General features: G+C 47.0%; 1 protein-coding gene across 21 annotated transcripts in view; it reads left to right on the top strand.

Moving 5' to 3' along the window:
- Positions 1-1,684: 1,684 nt before the first annotated feature.
- The window catches only part of ARMH3 (armadillo like helical domain containing 3), a 222,162-nt gene continuing 205,768 nt past the window's right edge, over positions 1,685-18,078 (top strand). For 10 of the 21 annotated variants that reach the window (XR_012418158.1, XR_012418159.1, XM_074002571.1 and 7 more), the window contains exon 1: positions 1,685-1,773. Coding sequence is in view for 8 of the 21 variants with exons in the window: in XM_065521320.2 (XP_065377392.1) it covers positions 2,468-2,579 (112 nt within the window). In the remaining 13 variants the exon portion in view is untranslated. Of the gene's footprint in view, positions 2,580-18,078 lie in introns of all 21 variants that reach the window. The other 11 variants (XR_012418156.1, XR_012418157.1, XM_065521320.2 and 8 more) reach the window with 2 other exon arrangements.

Here is an 18,078-nt window from a genome sequence, read left to right as displayed (position 1 = left end):
AGAGATTCTCCTGCCTCAGCCTCCCGGGTAGCTGGGATTACAGGTGCCTGCCACCACGCTCAGCTAATTTTTATATTTTTAGTAGAGAGGGTGTTTCACCATGTTGGCCAGGCTGGTCTCGAACTCTTGACCTCAAGTGATCCACCCACGGTCTCCCAAAGTGCTAGGATTACAGGCGTGAGCCACCGCGCCTGGTCTCTTCTCCACTTCTTACAAACTCTAGAACATCAGGCAAGCTAGTATTTAATTACTTAGAACCTTGAAGTACCTATTCATAAAGTCATTATAAGAATTGAAACACACACATATACACACATACACATAGTGAGTGTCTAGCACATCTTCTAATTTTAAGTTTTTTTTTTTTTTTTTGAGACGAAATCTCGCTCTTGTCCCCCAGGCTGGAGTGCGATGGTGCAATCTTGACTTACTGCAACCTCCGCCTCCCAAGTTCAAGTGATTCTCCTGCCTCAGCCTCCCGAGTAGCTGGGATTACAGGGGCCTGCCACAACGCCTGGCCATTTTTTGTATTTTTAGTAGAGACGGGGTTTCACCATGTTGGCCAGGCTGGTCTCGAACTCCTGACCTCAGGTGATCCACCCGCCTCAGCCTCCCAAAGTGCTGGGATTACAGGTGTGAGCCACTGCGCCCGACTTATTTTAATTTTTTTACTTTTTTTTTCTTTTTAATAGTATTCTTGCTGTTATCTCACAGCACATCTTTTTAAACCTTCCATTTGTGTATTAAAAAACAGAGAGTCAGGCTGGGCGCGGTGGTTCATGCCTGTAATCCCAGCACTTTGGGAAGCAGAGGCGGGTGGATCACCTGAGGTCAGGAGTTCGAGACCAGCCTGGCAACATGGTGAAACCCCGTCTCTACTAAAAAATACAAAAATTAGCCTGGCTTGGTGGTACACTCCTGTAATCCCAGCTACTCAGGAGGCTGAGGCAGGAGACTCTCTTGAACCCGGGAGGCGGAGTTTGCAGTGAGCCGAGATCGCATCCTGGGCAACAGAGTGAGACTCCATCTCAAAGAAAAAAAAAAAAGAAAACAGAGACTCAGAGGCAGGGAATGGTGGCACGTGCCTGTAATCCCAGCTACTTGAGAGGCAGAGGCAGGAGGACTGCTTGAGCCTAGGAGGTGGAGGCTGCAGTGAGCTATAATTGTGCCACTGCAGCACTCCAGCCTGGGCAAGAGCAAGATCCTGTCTCAAAAAAAAAAAAAAAAAAAAGGAAAAGAAAAGAAAACAGGTTTTGGCCAAGTTAATAGAGCTTCACACGCTGCTTTGCACATATCAGGCACACACATATTTGTTGAAAGAATGAGTTTGTTTTCAATTTTTCATGTACAAAGTTGTAATACACATTTGGAAAATATATCTTTCCAAACTTCGCCAGTATTTCTAGATACATGTATTCCTAGAAGTAAAATTGCTGAGGTCAAAGAGTCGGCCATGTTTCGGAAAACTGCTATTGCGATCCAGTAGGCCCTCAATAGACATTTCCATTGCGAATTTATTTCTCGCGATGCCTTTCGGGAGTTGTAGTCTTTGCGATGCTTGCTGGGAGTCGTGGTCTGAGCCGGTCTCAGGAAGCGGGCGTGAACTAACCCATTGCGCGCCAGGCTTTAGGACCCGGCGGGGCGCGGGGACACGGGAAGGGTCGGGGAGTTCGGGAGCGCGCCCGTGAGCCCGGAGCAGCGGCGGCGTCGGTAGCGTCGGGAGCGAGTGGGCCCGGGAACGGCGTGGGTGGTAGAGGAGGAGCCGCGGGCTCGGTAAGCGGCGGCGGCCCGGCCCGGCTCGGGCCTCGAACCTCACCAACCCTGTGGGTCCTGCCATACTAGGCCTTGGCCCCTAGGCGGTTCTGGGGGCGGGGCTTGCGCTGGCCGAGGGGAAGACGGAGACGCGAGGGGAGAGGGAGGGAGGACGGCTGCTGAGGCTGCGTGTGCCGGTGAGGGCTGGGCCTGGGGGCTGCCGAGCCTAGAGAGAAACGGCTTCGCTCCTCCAGCAGCCGGTCCCTTGGACCACTGGTCCCGGTCACGTCACTCCCTTTCCCCTATCCCTGCGAGGCCTTCTGGCTTCCCAGGCGCTGACCTTTGACCCCGCCAGCTGCCTCGAGAGACTCCTCTCCGGTTGTTCTTGGTCCTGGGGTGCGGGCGTGGGGCAAGGCACCTCTGAGAATCTCAGGGCTAGAGGAAAGCCGGTTTGTCCGAAGTCTTCAGGTGTCCTGGAAGGGCTCCAGTACTGTCCCTCTCCAGGCTCTGACAGGCTTTAACCCACCCTTCACACGGAATCAGTGAAGCTACTGTGTTTTCTTCGGGTTACTCGGCGAGGGCCCAGGAAAGGAACCTGTTCCCAGGAGGGTATAGGGAAGGAACAAGTAGAGAGAAACCTGGTCCCCTGGAGAAGGAGAAGCTGGGGCGTGCTGCCCCTGGCGAATGGGGAAGCAGAAACTTGGGCCAGACCCAAATGTGTGTTACTGGATCATCCACAGTTCTTCCTCTCCAGAAAGTTTTTTTTTTTTTTTTTTTTTTTTCCGAGACGGAGTTTTCGCTGTTGTCGCCCAGGCTGGAATGCAATGGTACGATCTCCGCACACCACAACCTACGCCTCCGGGGTTCAAGCGATTCTCCTGCCCCAGCCTTGCGCCACCACGCCCTGCTAATTTTGTATTTTTGGTAGAGATGGGGTTTCTCCATGTTGGTCAGGCTGGTCTTGAACTCCAGACCTCAGGTGATCCGGCCGCTCAGCCTCCCAAAGTGCTGTGATTACAGGCCATTTTATTGTTCGTTTTTTTGAGACGGAGTTTCACTCTTGTTGCCCAGGCTGGAGTGCAGTGGCGTGATCCCGGCTCACTGCATCCTTCGCCTTCCAGGTTCAAGAGATTCTTTCTCCGTCAGCGTCCCGAGTAGCTGGGATTACAGACGTGAGCCACCACGCCCGGCTAAGTTTTGTATTTTTAGTAGAGATGGGGTTTCGCAGTGTTGGCCAGGCTGGTCTCAAACTTCTGACCTCAGGTGATTCACCTGCTTTGGCCTCCCAAAGTGTTCGGATTACCACCGCGCCCGGCCAGAAAAAGTGAGCTTAGTGAGAGCTTTTTCTTTGCTATCCTTTAGTTACTTTGTACACTAGGGTAAATATGATTTGTGTCCCTGCCCGAAATTTAGCAGGATTGGAATTATTTTGGGTGTGCCTTCAGTTGGATTTGTGTGCACAATAGCTTCTATGTGAAGGCTTTCAGGATATCAGATCACAGTCGAGGGAAAGAGAGATCCCTCTTGTTACGACTGTAAAGGGGGAATACCTATTTCAGTGACTAGAGAAGCCTTTACGGTGTTTTCTTTTTTCTTTTTTTTTTTTTTTTACAGTGTTTTCATTGACTTTCAGGTTTTATAATTTATTGTTCAACCTTTTTTTTTTTTTTTTTGAGACGGAGTCTTGCTCTGTCGCCCAGGCTGGAATGCAGTGGCGTGATCTCGGCTCACTGCAACGTCCCCCTCTCGGATTTAAGCGATTCTTCTGCCTTAGCCTCCTGAGTAGCTGGGACTACAGGCACGCGCCACCGCGCCCGGCTAATTTTTGTATTTTTAGTAGAGACGGGGTTTCACCATATTGGCCAGACTGGTCTCCAACTCCTGACCTCGTGATCCGCTCGTCTCGGCCTCCCAAAGTGCTGGGATTACAGGCGTGAGTCACCGTGCCCGGCGGACTTGTTCAACATTTGTATAATTAAAACAATGTGGAAACTCCAAAGTAGTCATTATGAAATTTGGAATTTCACATTGAGCACAGTTTAGGAATCTGTAACATTTGCTGAAAATGGCCAGAAATTGATCCAGGATATAGGAGGGTGAACTGTTTATTCAACACATTTATTGAGCACTTACTATGTAACTGGATTTAGGTTAGAAATTATGAGTATCTTTCCTCAAGGACATCAGAGAAACATATCGATATGAAATTTTTTATTACTTTGTGTTACATAGCCACATAAAGGCATTAGGCTGGGCGTGGTGGCTCATGCCTGTAATCCCAGCACTTTGGGAGGCTGAGGCGGGTGGATCACGAGGTCAGGAGATCGAGACCATCCTGGCTAACACAGTGAAACCCTGTCTCTACTAAAAATACAAAAAATTAGCTGGGTGTGGTGGTGGGCGCCTGTAGCCCCAGCTACTCGGGAGGCTGAGGCAGGAGAATGGCGTGAACCCAGGAGGCAGGGCTTGCAGTGAGCCGAGCTTGTACCACTGCACTCTAACCTGGGCGATAGTGAGACTCCGCTTCAAAAAAAAAAAAAAAAAAGCATTTATACAGTGTGAAGGGAATACTGCTGTTGCTTGGGAGAGGCAGGGAAATCTTTGCAGGAGGAAGTACTTGAGTTGGGTGTTGAAGGATGAGTAGGAGGTTGCACAAGTAAGAAAAGGCATTTTGACTGGGTCTGGTGGCTTACACCTGTAATCCTAGCACTTTGGGAGGCCTAGGCAGGTAGATTGCCTGAGCCCAGGAGTTTGAGACGAGCCGGCTCAACATGGCGAGACCCTGTCTCTAAAAAAGAAAAATAAAGACTGGGCGCGGTGGCTCAAGCCTGTAATCCCAGCACTTTGGGAGGCCGAGACGGGCGGATCACGAGGTCAGGAGGTCCAGACCAGCCTGGCTAACACGGTAAAACCCCGTCTCGCCGGGCGCGGTGGCTCAAGCCTGTAATCCCAGCACTTTGGGAGGCCGAGGCCGGCGGATCACAAGGTCAGGAGATCGAGACCACGGTGAAACCCCGTCTCTACTAAAAATACAAAAAATTAGCCGGGCGCGGTGGCGGGCGCCTGTAGTCCTAGCTACTCAGGAGGCTGAGGCAGGAGAATGGCGTGAACCGAGGAGGCGGAGCTTGCAGTGAGCCGAGATCGCGCCACTGCACTCCAGCCTGGGCAACAGCGTGAGACTCCGTCTCAAAAAAAAACAAAAAAAAAAAAAACAAAAAAAAAACAAAACAACCCCGTCTCTACTAAAAAAATAACAAAAAACTAGCCGGGCAAGGCAGCGAGCGCCTGTAGTCCCAGCTACTCCGGAGGCTGAGGCAGAAGAATGGTGTAAACCCGGGAGGCAGAGCTTGCAGTGAGCTGAGATCCAGCCACTGCACTCCAGCCTGGGCCACAGAGCCAGACTCCGTCTCAAAAAAAAAAAAAAAAAAAAAAAAAAAAAAAAAAAAGCATTTCATTTGGAGAGAACAGTACCTGCAAAGGCTTGATTAGGGTGTGAGAGGAAAAAAATTATTTTAAATCTCAGAAATTTGTCCAAAACAAGATGTGTGGTGGGGAAATTGCTAGGAGGTGAGACTGAAAAGAAAATGGGGAGTCATTGGAATTGTTTTTCTCCTTTTTTTTTTTTTTTTTTTTTTAGCTTCTGAGGAGTTTTTTTAAGTTAGGGAGTGACAGAAATGCAGATTAAAGTAATGAAAAATGAGGCAGTGAGACTGATTAAGAGTTGTTGCAGTTGACAGAGAGTCTGAAGAAAGTGTAGCTGTGGGAATGAAGAGGAGGGGATTTTAGAAATACTGTACTTCTGAGATTGATTCAGCTTCTTAGGAAGAGAGTGGGCTAGGATTTCTAATTTCAGAGAGTGGATGTGTGGGGATTTCATTGACAAGATATGGATTAGAAAAAGTAGAGCAAGTTTTTAAAGGTTAGGGTATGGAAAGAGGCATAGGGGATATGGTGTGGTATGCCGAGCTCAGGTTGCTTGTAGGATGTACAGATGGAGACCTTAGTAGGCAGCTGTAAGTGAGAGACCTGGTGAGCTTAATATATTGGCACCAGCTCTGAGTGAGGGCATATATGAAAAAAGTCTTGGGGAAAAAATAATGTGTTTTTTTTTGTCTATAGGAAGTAGCAGATTATGCACTTCCTCCACTTTATTGAGCTTCTCAAGGCAGGGACTGTAACTTAGTAATTTTTTGGTCCCTTTCTGTCTTACACTATGCTTGTGTTATTTATAAGATCTGAATAAGTGTTATTAAAGTAGCAGGAAATCAGTTTACTTTGTAAGATTGCAGGTACCTTTTGGGCTTCCTTTAAGAAGATTATGGGGTCAGGTGAGGTGGCTCACGCCTGTAATCCCAGCACTTTGGGAGGCTGAGACTGGTGGATTGCTTGAGCTCAAGAGTTCAAGACCAGCCTGGGCAAGATAGCAAAACCCTGTCTCTACAAAAAATACAAAAGTTAGCTGGGTGTGGTAGTGTGAGCCTGTAGTCCCAGCTACTCAGGAGGCTGAGGTGGGAGGGTGGTGTGAGCCCAGGAGGTTGAGGCTGCAGTGAGCTGTGATTGTGCTACTGCATTCCAGCTTGGGCAAGGAGGGAAACTGCCTTTCGATTGGGTGGGGGCGGGGGCTGGGGAGAAGATGATTTTGGGACTTTATCTTATAATTTTCATTTTCATTGAGATTGTGTTCATGAGGCTTATATAATTGAACAGGAGAAGAAATGAGAAGATATGAGTCACGGTGTGCTGTGTGAGGAAGTTCAGGGCTGGAGCAGGAGACAGACAGTATTAATTTATAGGAATCTCCTGCTCATTGACAAGATCTTACCATGAATTTTCATTCTGGGATGTGTCAGAAAATGTGGTTTCCAATCGGAATTTCCTGAAATCCTGTCAATCTGGAACTGGTTCCCCCTTTGGAAGGAGGAATGCATTCCTTCTTGTGTAGGATAACTTGAAAGGGAACCTAAAGTCATGTTTATTTAAATGAATGAGAACTCATCTTCATTGTCCATTTGTAACATTAGGCAAACTCAGTAGATGTTGCTGGGACCAGATTGAATTGTCTTCTGTGAAGCTAGTTGACCTGTAGTAGGTACAGACTGTGGCTGATACCTGGAAAAGTCTTGGTTTTGCCACTTGCCTCTTAGTCTTGGGAAAGTCTCTGAGTTACTTCCACTTTCAGGTATAGGCTGAACACCCATTCTGAGGGGAACATTGTCTAGAGCACACAAGCTACGGACCCTGCCTTGTAGTGGTTCGTGTGCTTCCTTAATCAGTCTGGTTCTGTCCTAGCTTCTAGAAAATAGGGATGATGCTTGTCAGGTGATGTCCTGAGTTGACTGACTTTTCTTTCTTTTTTTCTTTTTTCTTTTTTTTTTTTGAGATAGAGTCTCCCGGCCGGGCACGGTGGCTCAATAAGCCTGTAATCCCAGCACTTTGGAAGGCCGAGACGGGCGGATCACGAGGTCAGGAGATCGAGACCATCCTGGCTAACACGGTTAAACCCCGTCTCTACTAAAATACAAAAAAAATTAGCCGGGCGAGGTGGCGGGCGCCTGTACTCCCAGCTACTCGGGAGGCTGAGGCAGGAGAATGGCGTGAACCCGGGAGGCGGGGCTTGCAGTGAGCTGAGATCCGGCCACTGCACTCCAGCCTGGGTGATAGAGCCAGACTCTGTCTCAAAAAAAAAAAAAAAGAGATAGAGTCTCCCTCTGTCGCCCAGGCTGTAGTGCAGTGGCCCGATCCTGGCTCACTGCAACTTCCGCCTCCTGGCTTCAAGTGATTCTCCTGCCTCAGCCTCCTGAGTAGCTGGGATTACAGGCCCCCTCCACCACACCTAGCTACTTTTTGTATTTTTAGTAGAGATGGTGTTTCACCATGTTGGCCAGGCTGGTCTCGAACTCTTGACCTCAGATGATCCCTCCACCTCGGCCTCCCAAAGTGCTGATATTACAGGCATGAGCCACCGCGCCTGGCTGACTTTTCTTTCTTTGTTTTTTTTTTTTTGAGACAGAGTCTTGCTCTGTCGCCCAAGCTGGAGTACAAGTGGCATAATCTTGGCTCACTGCAACCTCCCTCTCCCGGGTTCAAGTGATTCTCCTGCCTCAGCCTCCTGAGTAGCTGGGATTACAGGTGCTCGCCACCATGTCCAGCTAATTTCTATATTTTTAGTAGAAGCGGGGTTTCACCATGTTGGTCAGGACAGCTTTGAATTCTTAGTCTTAAGTGATCTGCCTGCCTTGGCCTCCGAAAGTGCTGTGATCACAGGCGTGAGCCACTGTGCCTGGCCTCTTTTTTTTTTTTTTTTTTTTGAGATGGAGTCTTGTTCTATCACCCAGGCTGGAGTTCAGTGATACGATCTCAGCTCACTGCAACCTCTTCCTCCCAGGTTCAAGCAATTCTCGTGCCTCAGCTTTCTGACTGGCTGGGACTACAGGCATGTGCCACCAGGCCGGCTAATTTTTGTATATTTAGTAGAGATGGGGTTTTACCCTGTTGGCCAGGCTGGTCTTGAACTCCCGACCTCAAGTGATCCACCTGCCTTGGCCTCCCAAAGTGTTGGGATTACAGACATGAGCCACCATGTTTGGTGAGTTGATTGACTTTTCTTGGATAAAATGGGAGTGTTGATATTATGGATATCAGTTTGGAGTTTCCATAGAAGTGTTACTTTAACTGAATCTTTTTTTTTATTTTTTGAGACTGAGTCTTGCTCTATCGCCCAGGCTGGAGTACAGTGGCGCCATCTCAGCTCACTGCAACCACTGCCTTCCAGGTTCAAGCGATTCTCGTGCCTCAGACTCCTGAGTAGCTGGGATTACAGTGAATCCGGTTTTTAATGGTCTAGTTAGCTCCTGATGTTTTGCACTAACAGGACATTCTGATAGGGAGAAGCGCTACCAGAGAGAAAGATTTAATGGCTTTATCACTTACTAGTTGTGTTGCTTTGAGCAAAGTAATATCCTCATTGTAAAAATAGGTTGGGGCTGGGTGCAGTGGCTCATGCCTGTAATTCTAGCACTTTGGGGGGCCTAGGTGGGAGGATTGCTTGAGCCCAGGAGTTCGAGACCAACCCGAGCAACATGGTGAAACTCAATCTTTACAAAAAATATGAAAAGTTAGCCAGGCCTGGTGCCATGTGCCTGTAGTCCCAGCTACCCAGGAGGCTGAGGTCAGAGGATCACTGAGGCTACAGTGAGCCATGATTGTGCCACTGCACTTCAGCCTTGGTGATAGAGACCCTATCTCAAAAAAAAAAAAAAAAAAAAAAAAAAAAAGATGCAGGCCCTACTCTATTTTCTTTCTTTCTTTTATTTTTTTGGAAACAGAGTCTTACTCTGTCCCCCAGGCTGGAGTGCAGTGGTGCAGTCTTGGTTCACTGCAACCTCTGCCTCCTGGGTTCAAGCAATTCTCCTGCCTCAGCCTCCCAAGTAGCTGGGAGTACAGGCACTTGCCACGATGCCTGGCTAATTTTTGTATTTTTAGTAGAGACGGGGTTTCTCCATGTGAGCCAGGCTGGTCTGGAACTCCTGACCTCAAGTGATCCGCCTGCCTCAGCCTCCCAAAGTGCTGGGATTACAGGCGTGAGCCACTGTGCTAAGCCCTATTTTTATTTTGGAGATATAGAATCCTTGGAGTGACTAGCAGTAGAAATTCATTAAAATAGAAAGGGGTTGTTTGCTTGTCTTAGAGCCAGTCTTTTGGGTGGAATTGGGGGAACCTGTCCCATGCTACTGAAAGAAGCTGTGCCAAGGAACCATGTGGAACAGTAGGTAGGATGTGGTCTAGTAAGTGAGCTAAATACCTGGGGCTTTTAGAAAGGAAGAAAGAATGATGCCCACATTCTTCACAAAGGGAAAAAAAAAGAAAGTGGGAGGCATATTAGGAGATAGCTTGAAGGGCTGGGGCTTGGAGGTAGAAAAACTGCATTCTCTTAAGTTCTTATAGTGCTAATGTTTACCTCCAGGTAGTATGGTAGGCCTTGCAGAAAGGCTTAGGGAGCAGGTAACTTTTGCTGAAAGGTTTTTTAAAAAACCCTTGTATCTAGAGGAACTAGGGAATTTTTAGGAGATCAGGACAGGAGACTTACTGGAAAGTCAGGGTAGAAGACTATTTCTGGCTTGATATAAACATGTTCCCTCAGCCGGGCACGGTGGCTCATGCCTGTAATCCCAGCACTTTGGGAGGCCGAGGCAGACGGATCACTTAAGATGAGTTCGAGGCCGGGCGCGGTGGCTCAAGCCTGTAATCCCAGCACTTTGGGAGGCGGAGACGGGCGGATCATGAGGTCAGGAGATCGAGACCATCCTGGCTAACACGGTGAAACCCCGTCTCTACTAAAAATACAAGAAAATTAGCCGGGCGAGGTGGCGGGCGCCTGTAGTCCCAGCTACTCGGGAGGCTGAGGCAGGAGAATGGCGTGAACCCGGGGGAGCGGAGCTTGCAGTGAGCCGAGATCGCGCCACTACACTCCAGCCTGGGGCACAGAGCAAGACTCCGTGTCAAAAAAAAAAAAAAAAAAAGATGAGTTCGAGACCAGCCTGACCAACTTGGTGAAGCCCTGTCTCTAAAAAAAGTACTAAAATAAGCTGGGTGTGGTGGCATGCGCCTCTAGTCCCAGCTACTTGGGAGGCCGAGGCAGGAGAATTGCTGGAACCCAGGAAGCGGAGGTTGCAGTGAGCTGAAATCATGCCTTTTCACTACCCTGGGCGACAGAGTGAGACCCTGTCTCAAAATGAAACAAAACAAAAATGTGTTGCCTCCTTTGTGTATTGGGTGAATGGCTCATGGTCAGATAATGGGAATATTTTATTTGACTTCGCCACAAGTCTTGGACAGATAGCTACGTAAGACTTTCATCTCCATCACTAAGCATTGTGGATACTATAGTCAGTGTGTCTTGTAGTGATCTTCTTTCACATATGGGGAAATGGGCTACAATCCCAAAGGAAGTGTGATTTAATGCGGGGAGAATGAGATGTGGTAAGGTGAGTGTTGCTTCGTGCCTTTTTCAGAGACTGCAGAGGTTTCATTCATTCTTTCAGTATTCTCTGTCTAGATACTCCTTCCTTTTCCAAGTCTGGTTTAAGGCTTGGATGAGTACCTCTCAAACTTTAGTGGTCATCAGAATTACTTGGGGCAGGGTATTTGTTTATTTATTTATTTATTTTGAGACGGAGTCTCCCTCTGTCGCCCAGGCTGGAGTGCAGTGGCACGATCTCAGCTCACTGCAAGTTCCGCCTCCCGGGTTTATGCCATTCTCCTGCCTCAGCCTCCCGAGTAGCTGGGACTACAGGCGCCCGCCACCTCGCCCGGCTAGTTTTTTGTACTTTTTAGTAGAGACGGGGTTTCACCGTGTTAGCCAGGATGGTCTCGATCTCCTGACCTCGTGATCCTCCCGTCTCGGCCTCCCAAAGTGCTGGGATTACAGGCTTGAGCCACCGCGCCCGGCCAGGGTTTTTTTTTTTTTTTTTTTTTTAGACGGAGTCTTGCTCTGTCGCCCAGGCTGGAGTGCAGTGACGCGATCTCGGCTCACTGCAAGCTCCGCCTCCCGGGTTCACGCCATTCTCCTGCCTCAGCCTCGCAAGTAGCTGGGACTACCAGCATCCGCCCAGATGCCCGGCTAATTTTTTGTATTTTTAGTAGAGACAGTTTCAGCGTGTTAGCCAGGATGGTCTTCTGACCTCGTGATCCACCCGCCTCGGCCTCCCAGAGTGCTGGGATTACAGGCGTGAGCCATCCCGCCCGGCCGGGGCAAGTTTTTTAACCTCTTTGCTGTTGACATATTGGGCTGGATAATTCTTTGTTGTGCGAGGCTGCCTCGAGTATTGTATGATGTTTAACAGCATCCCTGGCCTCTACCTAGTAGATGCCAGTAGTACCTCCTCTCCCAATTGTGGCAATCAAAAATGTTTCCAGACATTGACAAATGTCCTCTGAGAGGCAAAAATGCACCAGTTGAGGTCACTGATCTGGAGTGATTGTTAAAAATGTAGACCCAAACTAGGCACTGTGGCTTATGCCTGTAATCCCAGCACTTTGGGAGGCCAAGTGGGCAGATAACTTGAGCTCAGGAGTTTTGAGACCAGCCTGGGCAACATGGTGAAATCCCATTTCTACAAAAAAATGCAAAAATCAGCCAGGCATGGTGGTGCATGCCTGTAGTCCCAGCTACTCGGGAGGCTGAGGTGGGAGGATCACTTGAGCCTGGGATGCAGAGGTTTCAGTGAGCCGAGATCATGCCACTGCACTCTAGCCTGGGTGACAGAGCATGTCTCTCAAAAAAAAAAAAGGAAAAAGTTTGGTTCAATAGAAGGGTAGGAAGGCTTAAGAGTTTACATATTTAGGAGGCACCCCAGGAGATTCTGAAATAGGTGATCACAGCTCATCAGTATTAAAACATACTCTCTCCTAAGCTGAGGATTGTAGACTCTGACTTGACTTGTTTTCCATTTCTTTTTTCTGTCCTGTTTTATAGTATCTTTCCATTCATTATCAAGTTTTGATGGAGAATTATCCTCAGAGCACTGACTATACTCAATTAAAATAGTGAAAAAAAATTAAAAATCCTCAAAGATAGTGGGAGAGTTTTAAAAAAGTATCAATTAAATCCTGTAGTGGACATTAGGGTGTTTTATCCTTAAAAAATTACCATATTGGATGTATCAATATGTCTATCAACTTGACTAGACACTCGGATTCTTCTCCAGTTTTTCCTTCCAAGTTTTCTGCCATTCCTGTGAATTTGTCTGTTTCTGTTTCACTTTACTATTACCTATATATACAGACAGATGTATACATCAGACAATTATCTTTTACTTTCTACCGTGGCACCTTCACCCACTGACAAACTAGAGTGGTGACTACTCAAGATATCTGGACATTTCACAGTTGGTTCATTAAAGCCAATGAGTACATACTCCCTCTTACTCACGTAGAACCTCTTCACAGATTGTCTGTAGGCCCTCAGCTTTGTTTATGTATAGATGACTTTGCTCCTGCTCATTCCTCTGCTTTTTGAGATACAGTATAGCATAGTGGAGAAGAACAGGAACTCTAATATCAGGCTGCCTGGGTTTGAGTCCCTACACTCACTTATCTGGACACGTTTCTTTTCTTTTCTCTCTTTTTTTTTTTGAAATGGAGTTTTGCTCGTTGCCCGGGCTGGAGTGCAATGGCGCAATCTCGGCTCACCACAACCTCTACCTCCCGGGTTCAAGTGATGCTCCTGCTTCAGCCTCCCGAGTAGCTGAGATTACAGGCATGCGCCACCATGCCTGGCTAATTTTGTATTTTTAGTAGAGATGGGGTTTCTCTATGTTAGTCAGGCTGGTCTTGATCTCCTGACCTCAGGTGATCTGCCCGCCTTGGCCTCCCAAAGTGCTGGGATTACAGGTGTGAGCCACCACGCCTGGCCCATCTTTTCTTTTCTCTTTTTCTTTTCTCTCTTTTCTGTCTCTCTTTCTCTCTTTCTTTCTTTTTCTCTCTCCCTCTCTCTCTCTCTTTCTCTTTCTCTCTCTCTTTTTCTTTATTTCTTTTCCAGTTCATGCTTTAGTTTTCTCATTGTAAACTTTCTGAATCATAGGGTCGTTATGAGGATAAAATGAGTTAATATGTATGAAGTATTTAAAACAGTGCCTGGTACATAATAAGAGCTAAATAGACTCTAGTTGTTATTTTATTTTTATTTTTCACTCTTGTAGCCCAGGCTGGAGTGCAATGGTGCAATCTCGTCTCACTGCAACCTCCACCACCTGACTTCAAGTGATTCTCCTGCCTCAGCCTCCTAAGTAGCTGGGATTACAGGCATGCACCACCATGCTCCACTAGTTTTGTATTTTTAGTAGAGACGGGGTTTCACCATGTTGGCCAGGCTGGTCTTGACCTCTTGACCTCAGGTGACCTGCCTGCCTCAGCCTCCCAGGTGCTGGGATTACAGGTGTGAGCCACCACACCTGGCCTGGTTGTTATTTTAGATAAGTGTCCTGAGTGTTCAAGCCTGGGGGCCCTACTCACCTGTTCTGCATTGTTCTAGTGTTCTGCACTGGTTCTGTTAAATTTTCACATATATGAGAACACACATGTACTTTTTTTTTAGATTAAGGACTATTTTACATAATGTGAAGTATACAACTTAATGATATTTTAACATGTGTACTCATTTTTGTGACCTTCGCTTAGAGATTGAGTATATTTCCGGCACTTCAGAAGGCTTCCTTGTGCTCCTTCCCAATCATCTCCCCACCTCTCCTGTGTCATCATAGATTACTTTTGTCTTTTAAAAACTTCATGTAAATGGAATCATCAGGTTGTACTCTTTTGGTTTGGACATTTTTCATTACATATTTTATTTTTTTTTCTGAGACGGAGTTTCACTCTTGTTGCCCAGGCTGGATTGCAATGGCGCAATCTCGGCTTGCCTCAACCTCCGCCTCCTGGGTTCACGTGATTCTCTTGCCTCAGCCTCTGGAGTAGCTGGGATTACAGGAATCACCACCATGCCCGTCTAATTGTTTGTGATTTTAGTAGAGACGGAGTTTCTCCATGTTGGTCAGGCTGGTCTTGAACTCCCGACCTCAGGTGATCCACCTGCCTCAGCCTCCCAAAGTGCTGGGATTACAGGCTGTGAGCCACTGCCACTGCGCCTGGCCCTCATTCAGTATTTTCTATGTAACTTATTCACATTGCTTCATGTATCAGTAATGGGCTCTTGTAAATTTCTATATGGTATTCTATTGTATGACTGTATCATAATTGTCCCATTTACTGCTGATGGATATTTGGATTCTTATATATTAAAAAAATTCACAAACACAAAAGACCAACTTTAATAAACTTTACAAAAACATTTCTGAAAAGGAATGTCTGTGCTCTGTCTAGGCACGGTGGCATTTCTGTTTCCTGAACACACCAAGTGCATTCAAATCCTGAGGTCTTTGCACTTGCCATTCCATCTATCTCGAACACTTTTCCCAAGATTTTTAGTTGGCTGATTTCTTCCTGTTATTCCAGATCTTAGCCCAAGTGCCACTTCTTCAAAGAGGCCTACTTTAATCCCAGATGAGAGTAGTTCCCTTTGCAGTTTGTCTACAGGGCCCTTACCACTGTCTCAGTTTATCTTATTTGTTGTCTGTTTCCCTTCTACTGGAATGAAAATTCTGTGAGAGAAGGGATCTTTTCTATCTTGCTTACTGCTGTGTTCCTAGTGCCTGTGCCTAAAAGGTACTCAATGCATATTTGTTGGATGAAGGAATGAATAAATGTCTGATCTCTACATATGTTTTTTTCCCCCTAAACTATTTACTTGTGTTTCTCTCTTTTTTTTTTTCTGAGACAAGGTCTGGCTCTGTTGCCCAGGCTGGATGCAGTGACATTAGCTCACTGCAACCTTTGCCTCCTGGGTGCAAGACATCCTCCTGTTTCAGTGTCCCGAGTATCTGGGATTACAGGCTTCTGCCATCACACCTGGCTACTTTTCATATTTTTAGTAGGGATGGGATTTTGCCATGTTGCCCAGGCTGGTCTCGAACTCCTGAGCTCATGTGATCTGCCCGCCTTGGCTTCCTAAAGTGCTGGAATTACAGGTATGAGCCACCATGCCAGGTGTGCACATTTACTTTTATTCATTTTCCTTCTTTCCCCTTCTTTTCTTTTATTCTCTTCTTTTCCTTCTATACTGGTTGAAATATTTTAGGATGTTTACCTTGGCATCTAGCTGTAGCATTGTTTTTGTTTGCCTCAGTGTGAAGAGAGGGTGATACTTGGTGACAGTCCATTACAAATGTGAACGTAAGACTGAGTACAGTGGCTCATGCCTGTAATTCTAGCACTTTGGGAGGCTGAGGCAGGTGGATTGCTTGAGTTTGAAACCAGCCAGGGCAACATGGCAAAATCCTGTCTCTATAAAAAATACAAAAATTAGCTGGTTGTGGTGGGGTGGCGTGTACCTATAGTTCTAGCTACTTGGGAGGCTGAAGCGGGAGGATGGCTTGCGCCCAGGAGGTGGAGGTTGCAGTAAGCTCAGATCAGGTCACTGCGTCCAGTCTGGACAACAGATACAGACTCTGTCTCATAAAAAAAAAAAAAAAAAAAAAAGCTGGGCGTGGTAGCTCATGCCTGTAGTCCCAGCACTTTGGGAGGCCGAGGCGGGCAGATCACGAGGTCAGGAGATTGAGACCATCCTGGCTAACATGGTGAAACCCTGTCTCTACTAAAAATACAAAAAATTAGCTGGGCGTGGTGGCAGGTGCCTGTAGTCCCAGCTACTCAGGAGGCTGATTCAGGAGAATGGTGTGAACCTGGGAGGCGGAGCTTGCAGTGAGCCAAGATTGCGCCACCGCACTCCAGCCTGGGCGACGGAGCAAGACTCCGTCTCAAAAAAAAAAAAAAAAAAAGTTAACCTAGAACCCTAGAACTCTGGACTGTTAAATTTGAAAATGCACAGGGAGTGTTCCTTTGCTTCCTTCTACAGATTGGCAAATTGAGGCCCAGGAAAGGAAAAATAAAATTAGCATTATAGAATGATTGTATAAGACTTGGAACTAAAACTTAAGGCTTTTTTTTTTTTTTTTTTTAGATGGAATTTCACTCTTGTTGTCCAGGTTAGAATTTCACTCTTGTTGTCCAGGAATTTCACTCTTGTTGTCCAGGTAGTGAGCACAATCTCAGCTCACTGCAACCTCCGTCTCCTGGGTTCAAGTGATTTCTCTGCCTCAGCCTGCCAAGTAGTTGGGATTACAGGCATGCGCCACCACACCTGGCTAATTTTGTATTTTTAGTAGAGATGGGGTTTCACCATGTTGGTCAGGCTGGTCTCCAACTCCTTACTTTAGGTGATCCCTGTGCCTTGGCCTCCCAAAGTGGTAGGATTACAGCCGTGAGCCATCATGCCCTGCCAAACCTAAGGCTTTTGATAGATTAACTGTGGTAACTCTGGAAATTAGGGTGAATTTCTATTAACTTCATTTTTTGGTACTAGAGTTGGCACTAGGCTCAAGAAGATAGTAAAATAAATGAATAACCAACTAGCTAAGTATAACTGGCATTCCTTGCTTATTAGACAGTTGAAGAATTTGGCTTTAGGTTTTAAAATCTTAACATTTGGCCACTTCATCCTGCAAGGATGTGAAATCATGTGCATTTAAGAAGTGTGTGGCTGGATTGCTTAAGATACAGATCTCCTCTGACCCCTCCCTCCCAACCCCCAAGACACAGATCTTAAAAAGTTGTATCACACCTGTAATCTCAGTACTTTGGGAGACAGAGGCAGGCAGATTTGAGGTCAGGTGTTCAAGACCAGCTTGGCCAACATGGTGAAACCCTGTCTCTACTAAAAATACAAAAATTAGGCCGGGCGCGGTGGCTCATGCCTGTAATCCTAGCACTTTGGGAGGCTCAGGCGGGTGGATTACGAGGTCAAAGGATCGAGACCATCTGGCTAACATGGTGAAACCCTGTCTTTACTAAAAATACAAAAATTAGGCCGGGCGCGGTGGCTCATGCCTGTAATCCTAGCACTTTGGGAGGCTCAGGCGGGTGGATTACGAGGTCAAAGGATCGAGACCATCTGGCTAACATGGTGAAACCCTGTCTCTACTAAAAATACAAAAAAAGTATTCGGGTGTGGTGTCGGGCGCCTGTAGTCCCAGCTACTTGGGAGGCTGAGGCAGGAGAATGGCGTGAACCTGAGAGGCAGAGCTTGCAGTGAGCCGAGATGGTGCCGCTGCACTCCAGCCTGGGTGACAGAGCGAGACTCCGTCTCAAAAAAAAAAAAAAAAAAAAAAATTAGCTGGGTGTGGTAGCGCACACCTGTGGTCCCAGCTACTCACAAGGCTGAGGCACGAGAATCACTTAAACCCAGGAGGCGGAGGTTGCAGTGAGCTGAGATTGCACCACTGCACTCCAGCCTGGGTGACACAGTGAGACTCTGTCTCAAAAAACAAAAAAAAGTTGTATGACTTGGATCTTCCAGAGAGAAGTTGGCAGCAGCTCATGTGGCTAACAGTCTTTCAGATTTAGGAATAAAAGCCTTCATTGATTTACCATTCAGTTGAGGGGATTTGAAACCATTTGTAAGTTTGATAGTAGGTGAAATTAGTATTGAAAAGTTGCCTGATTCTTTTTTTTTTGAGACAAAGTCTTGCACTGTCGCCCACGCTGGAGTGCAGTGGCACGATCTCGGCTCACTGCAAGCTCCGCCTCCCGGGTTCACGCCATTCTCCTGCCTCAGCCTCCCGAGTAGCTGGGACTACAGGTGCCTGCCACCACGCCCGGCTAATTTTTTGTATTTTGTTTAGTAGAGATGGGGTTTCACCGTGTTAGCCAGGATGG

Source organism: Macaca fascicularis, chromosome 9 (genome assembly GCF_037993035.2).
Source record: "Macaca fascicularis isolate 582-1 chromosome 9, T2T-MFA8v1.1".
NCBI classification, from domain to species: domain Eukaryota; kingdom Metazoa; phylum Chordata; class Mammalia; order Primates; family Cercopithecidae; genus Macaca; species Macaca fascicularis.
The sequence above is the reverse complement of the archived record's forward strand: the minus strand, read 5'-3'. Positions and strand labels throughout refer to the sequence as shown.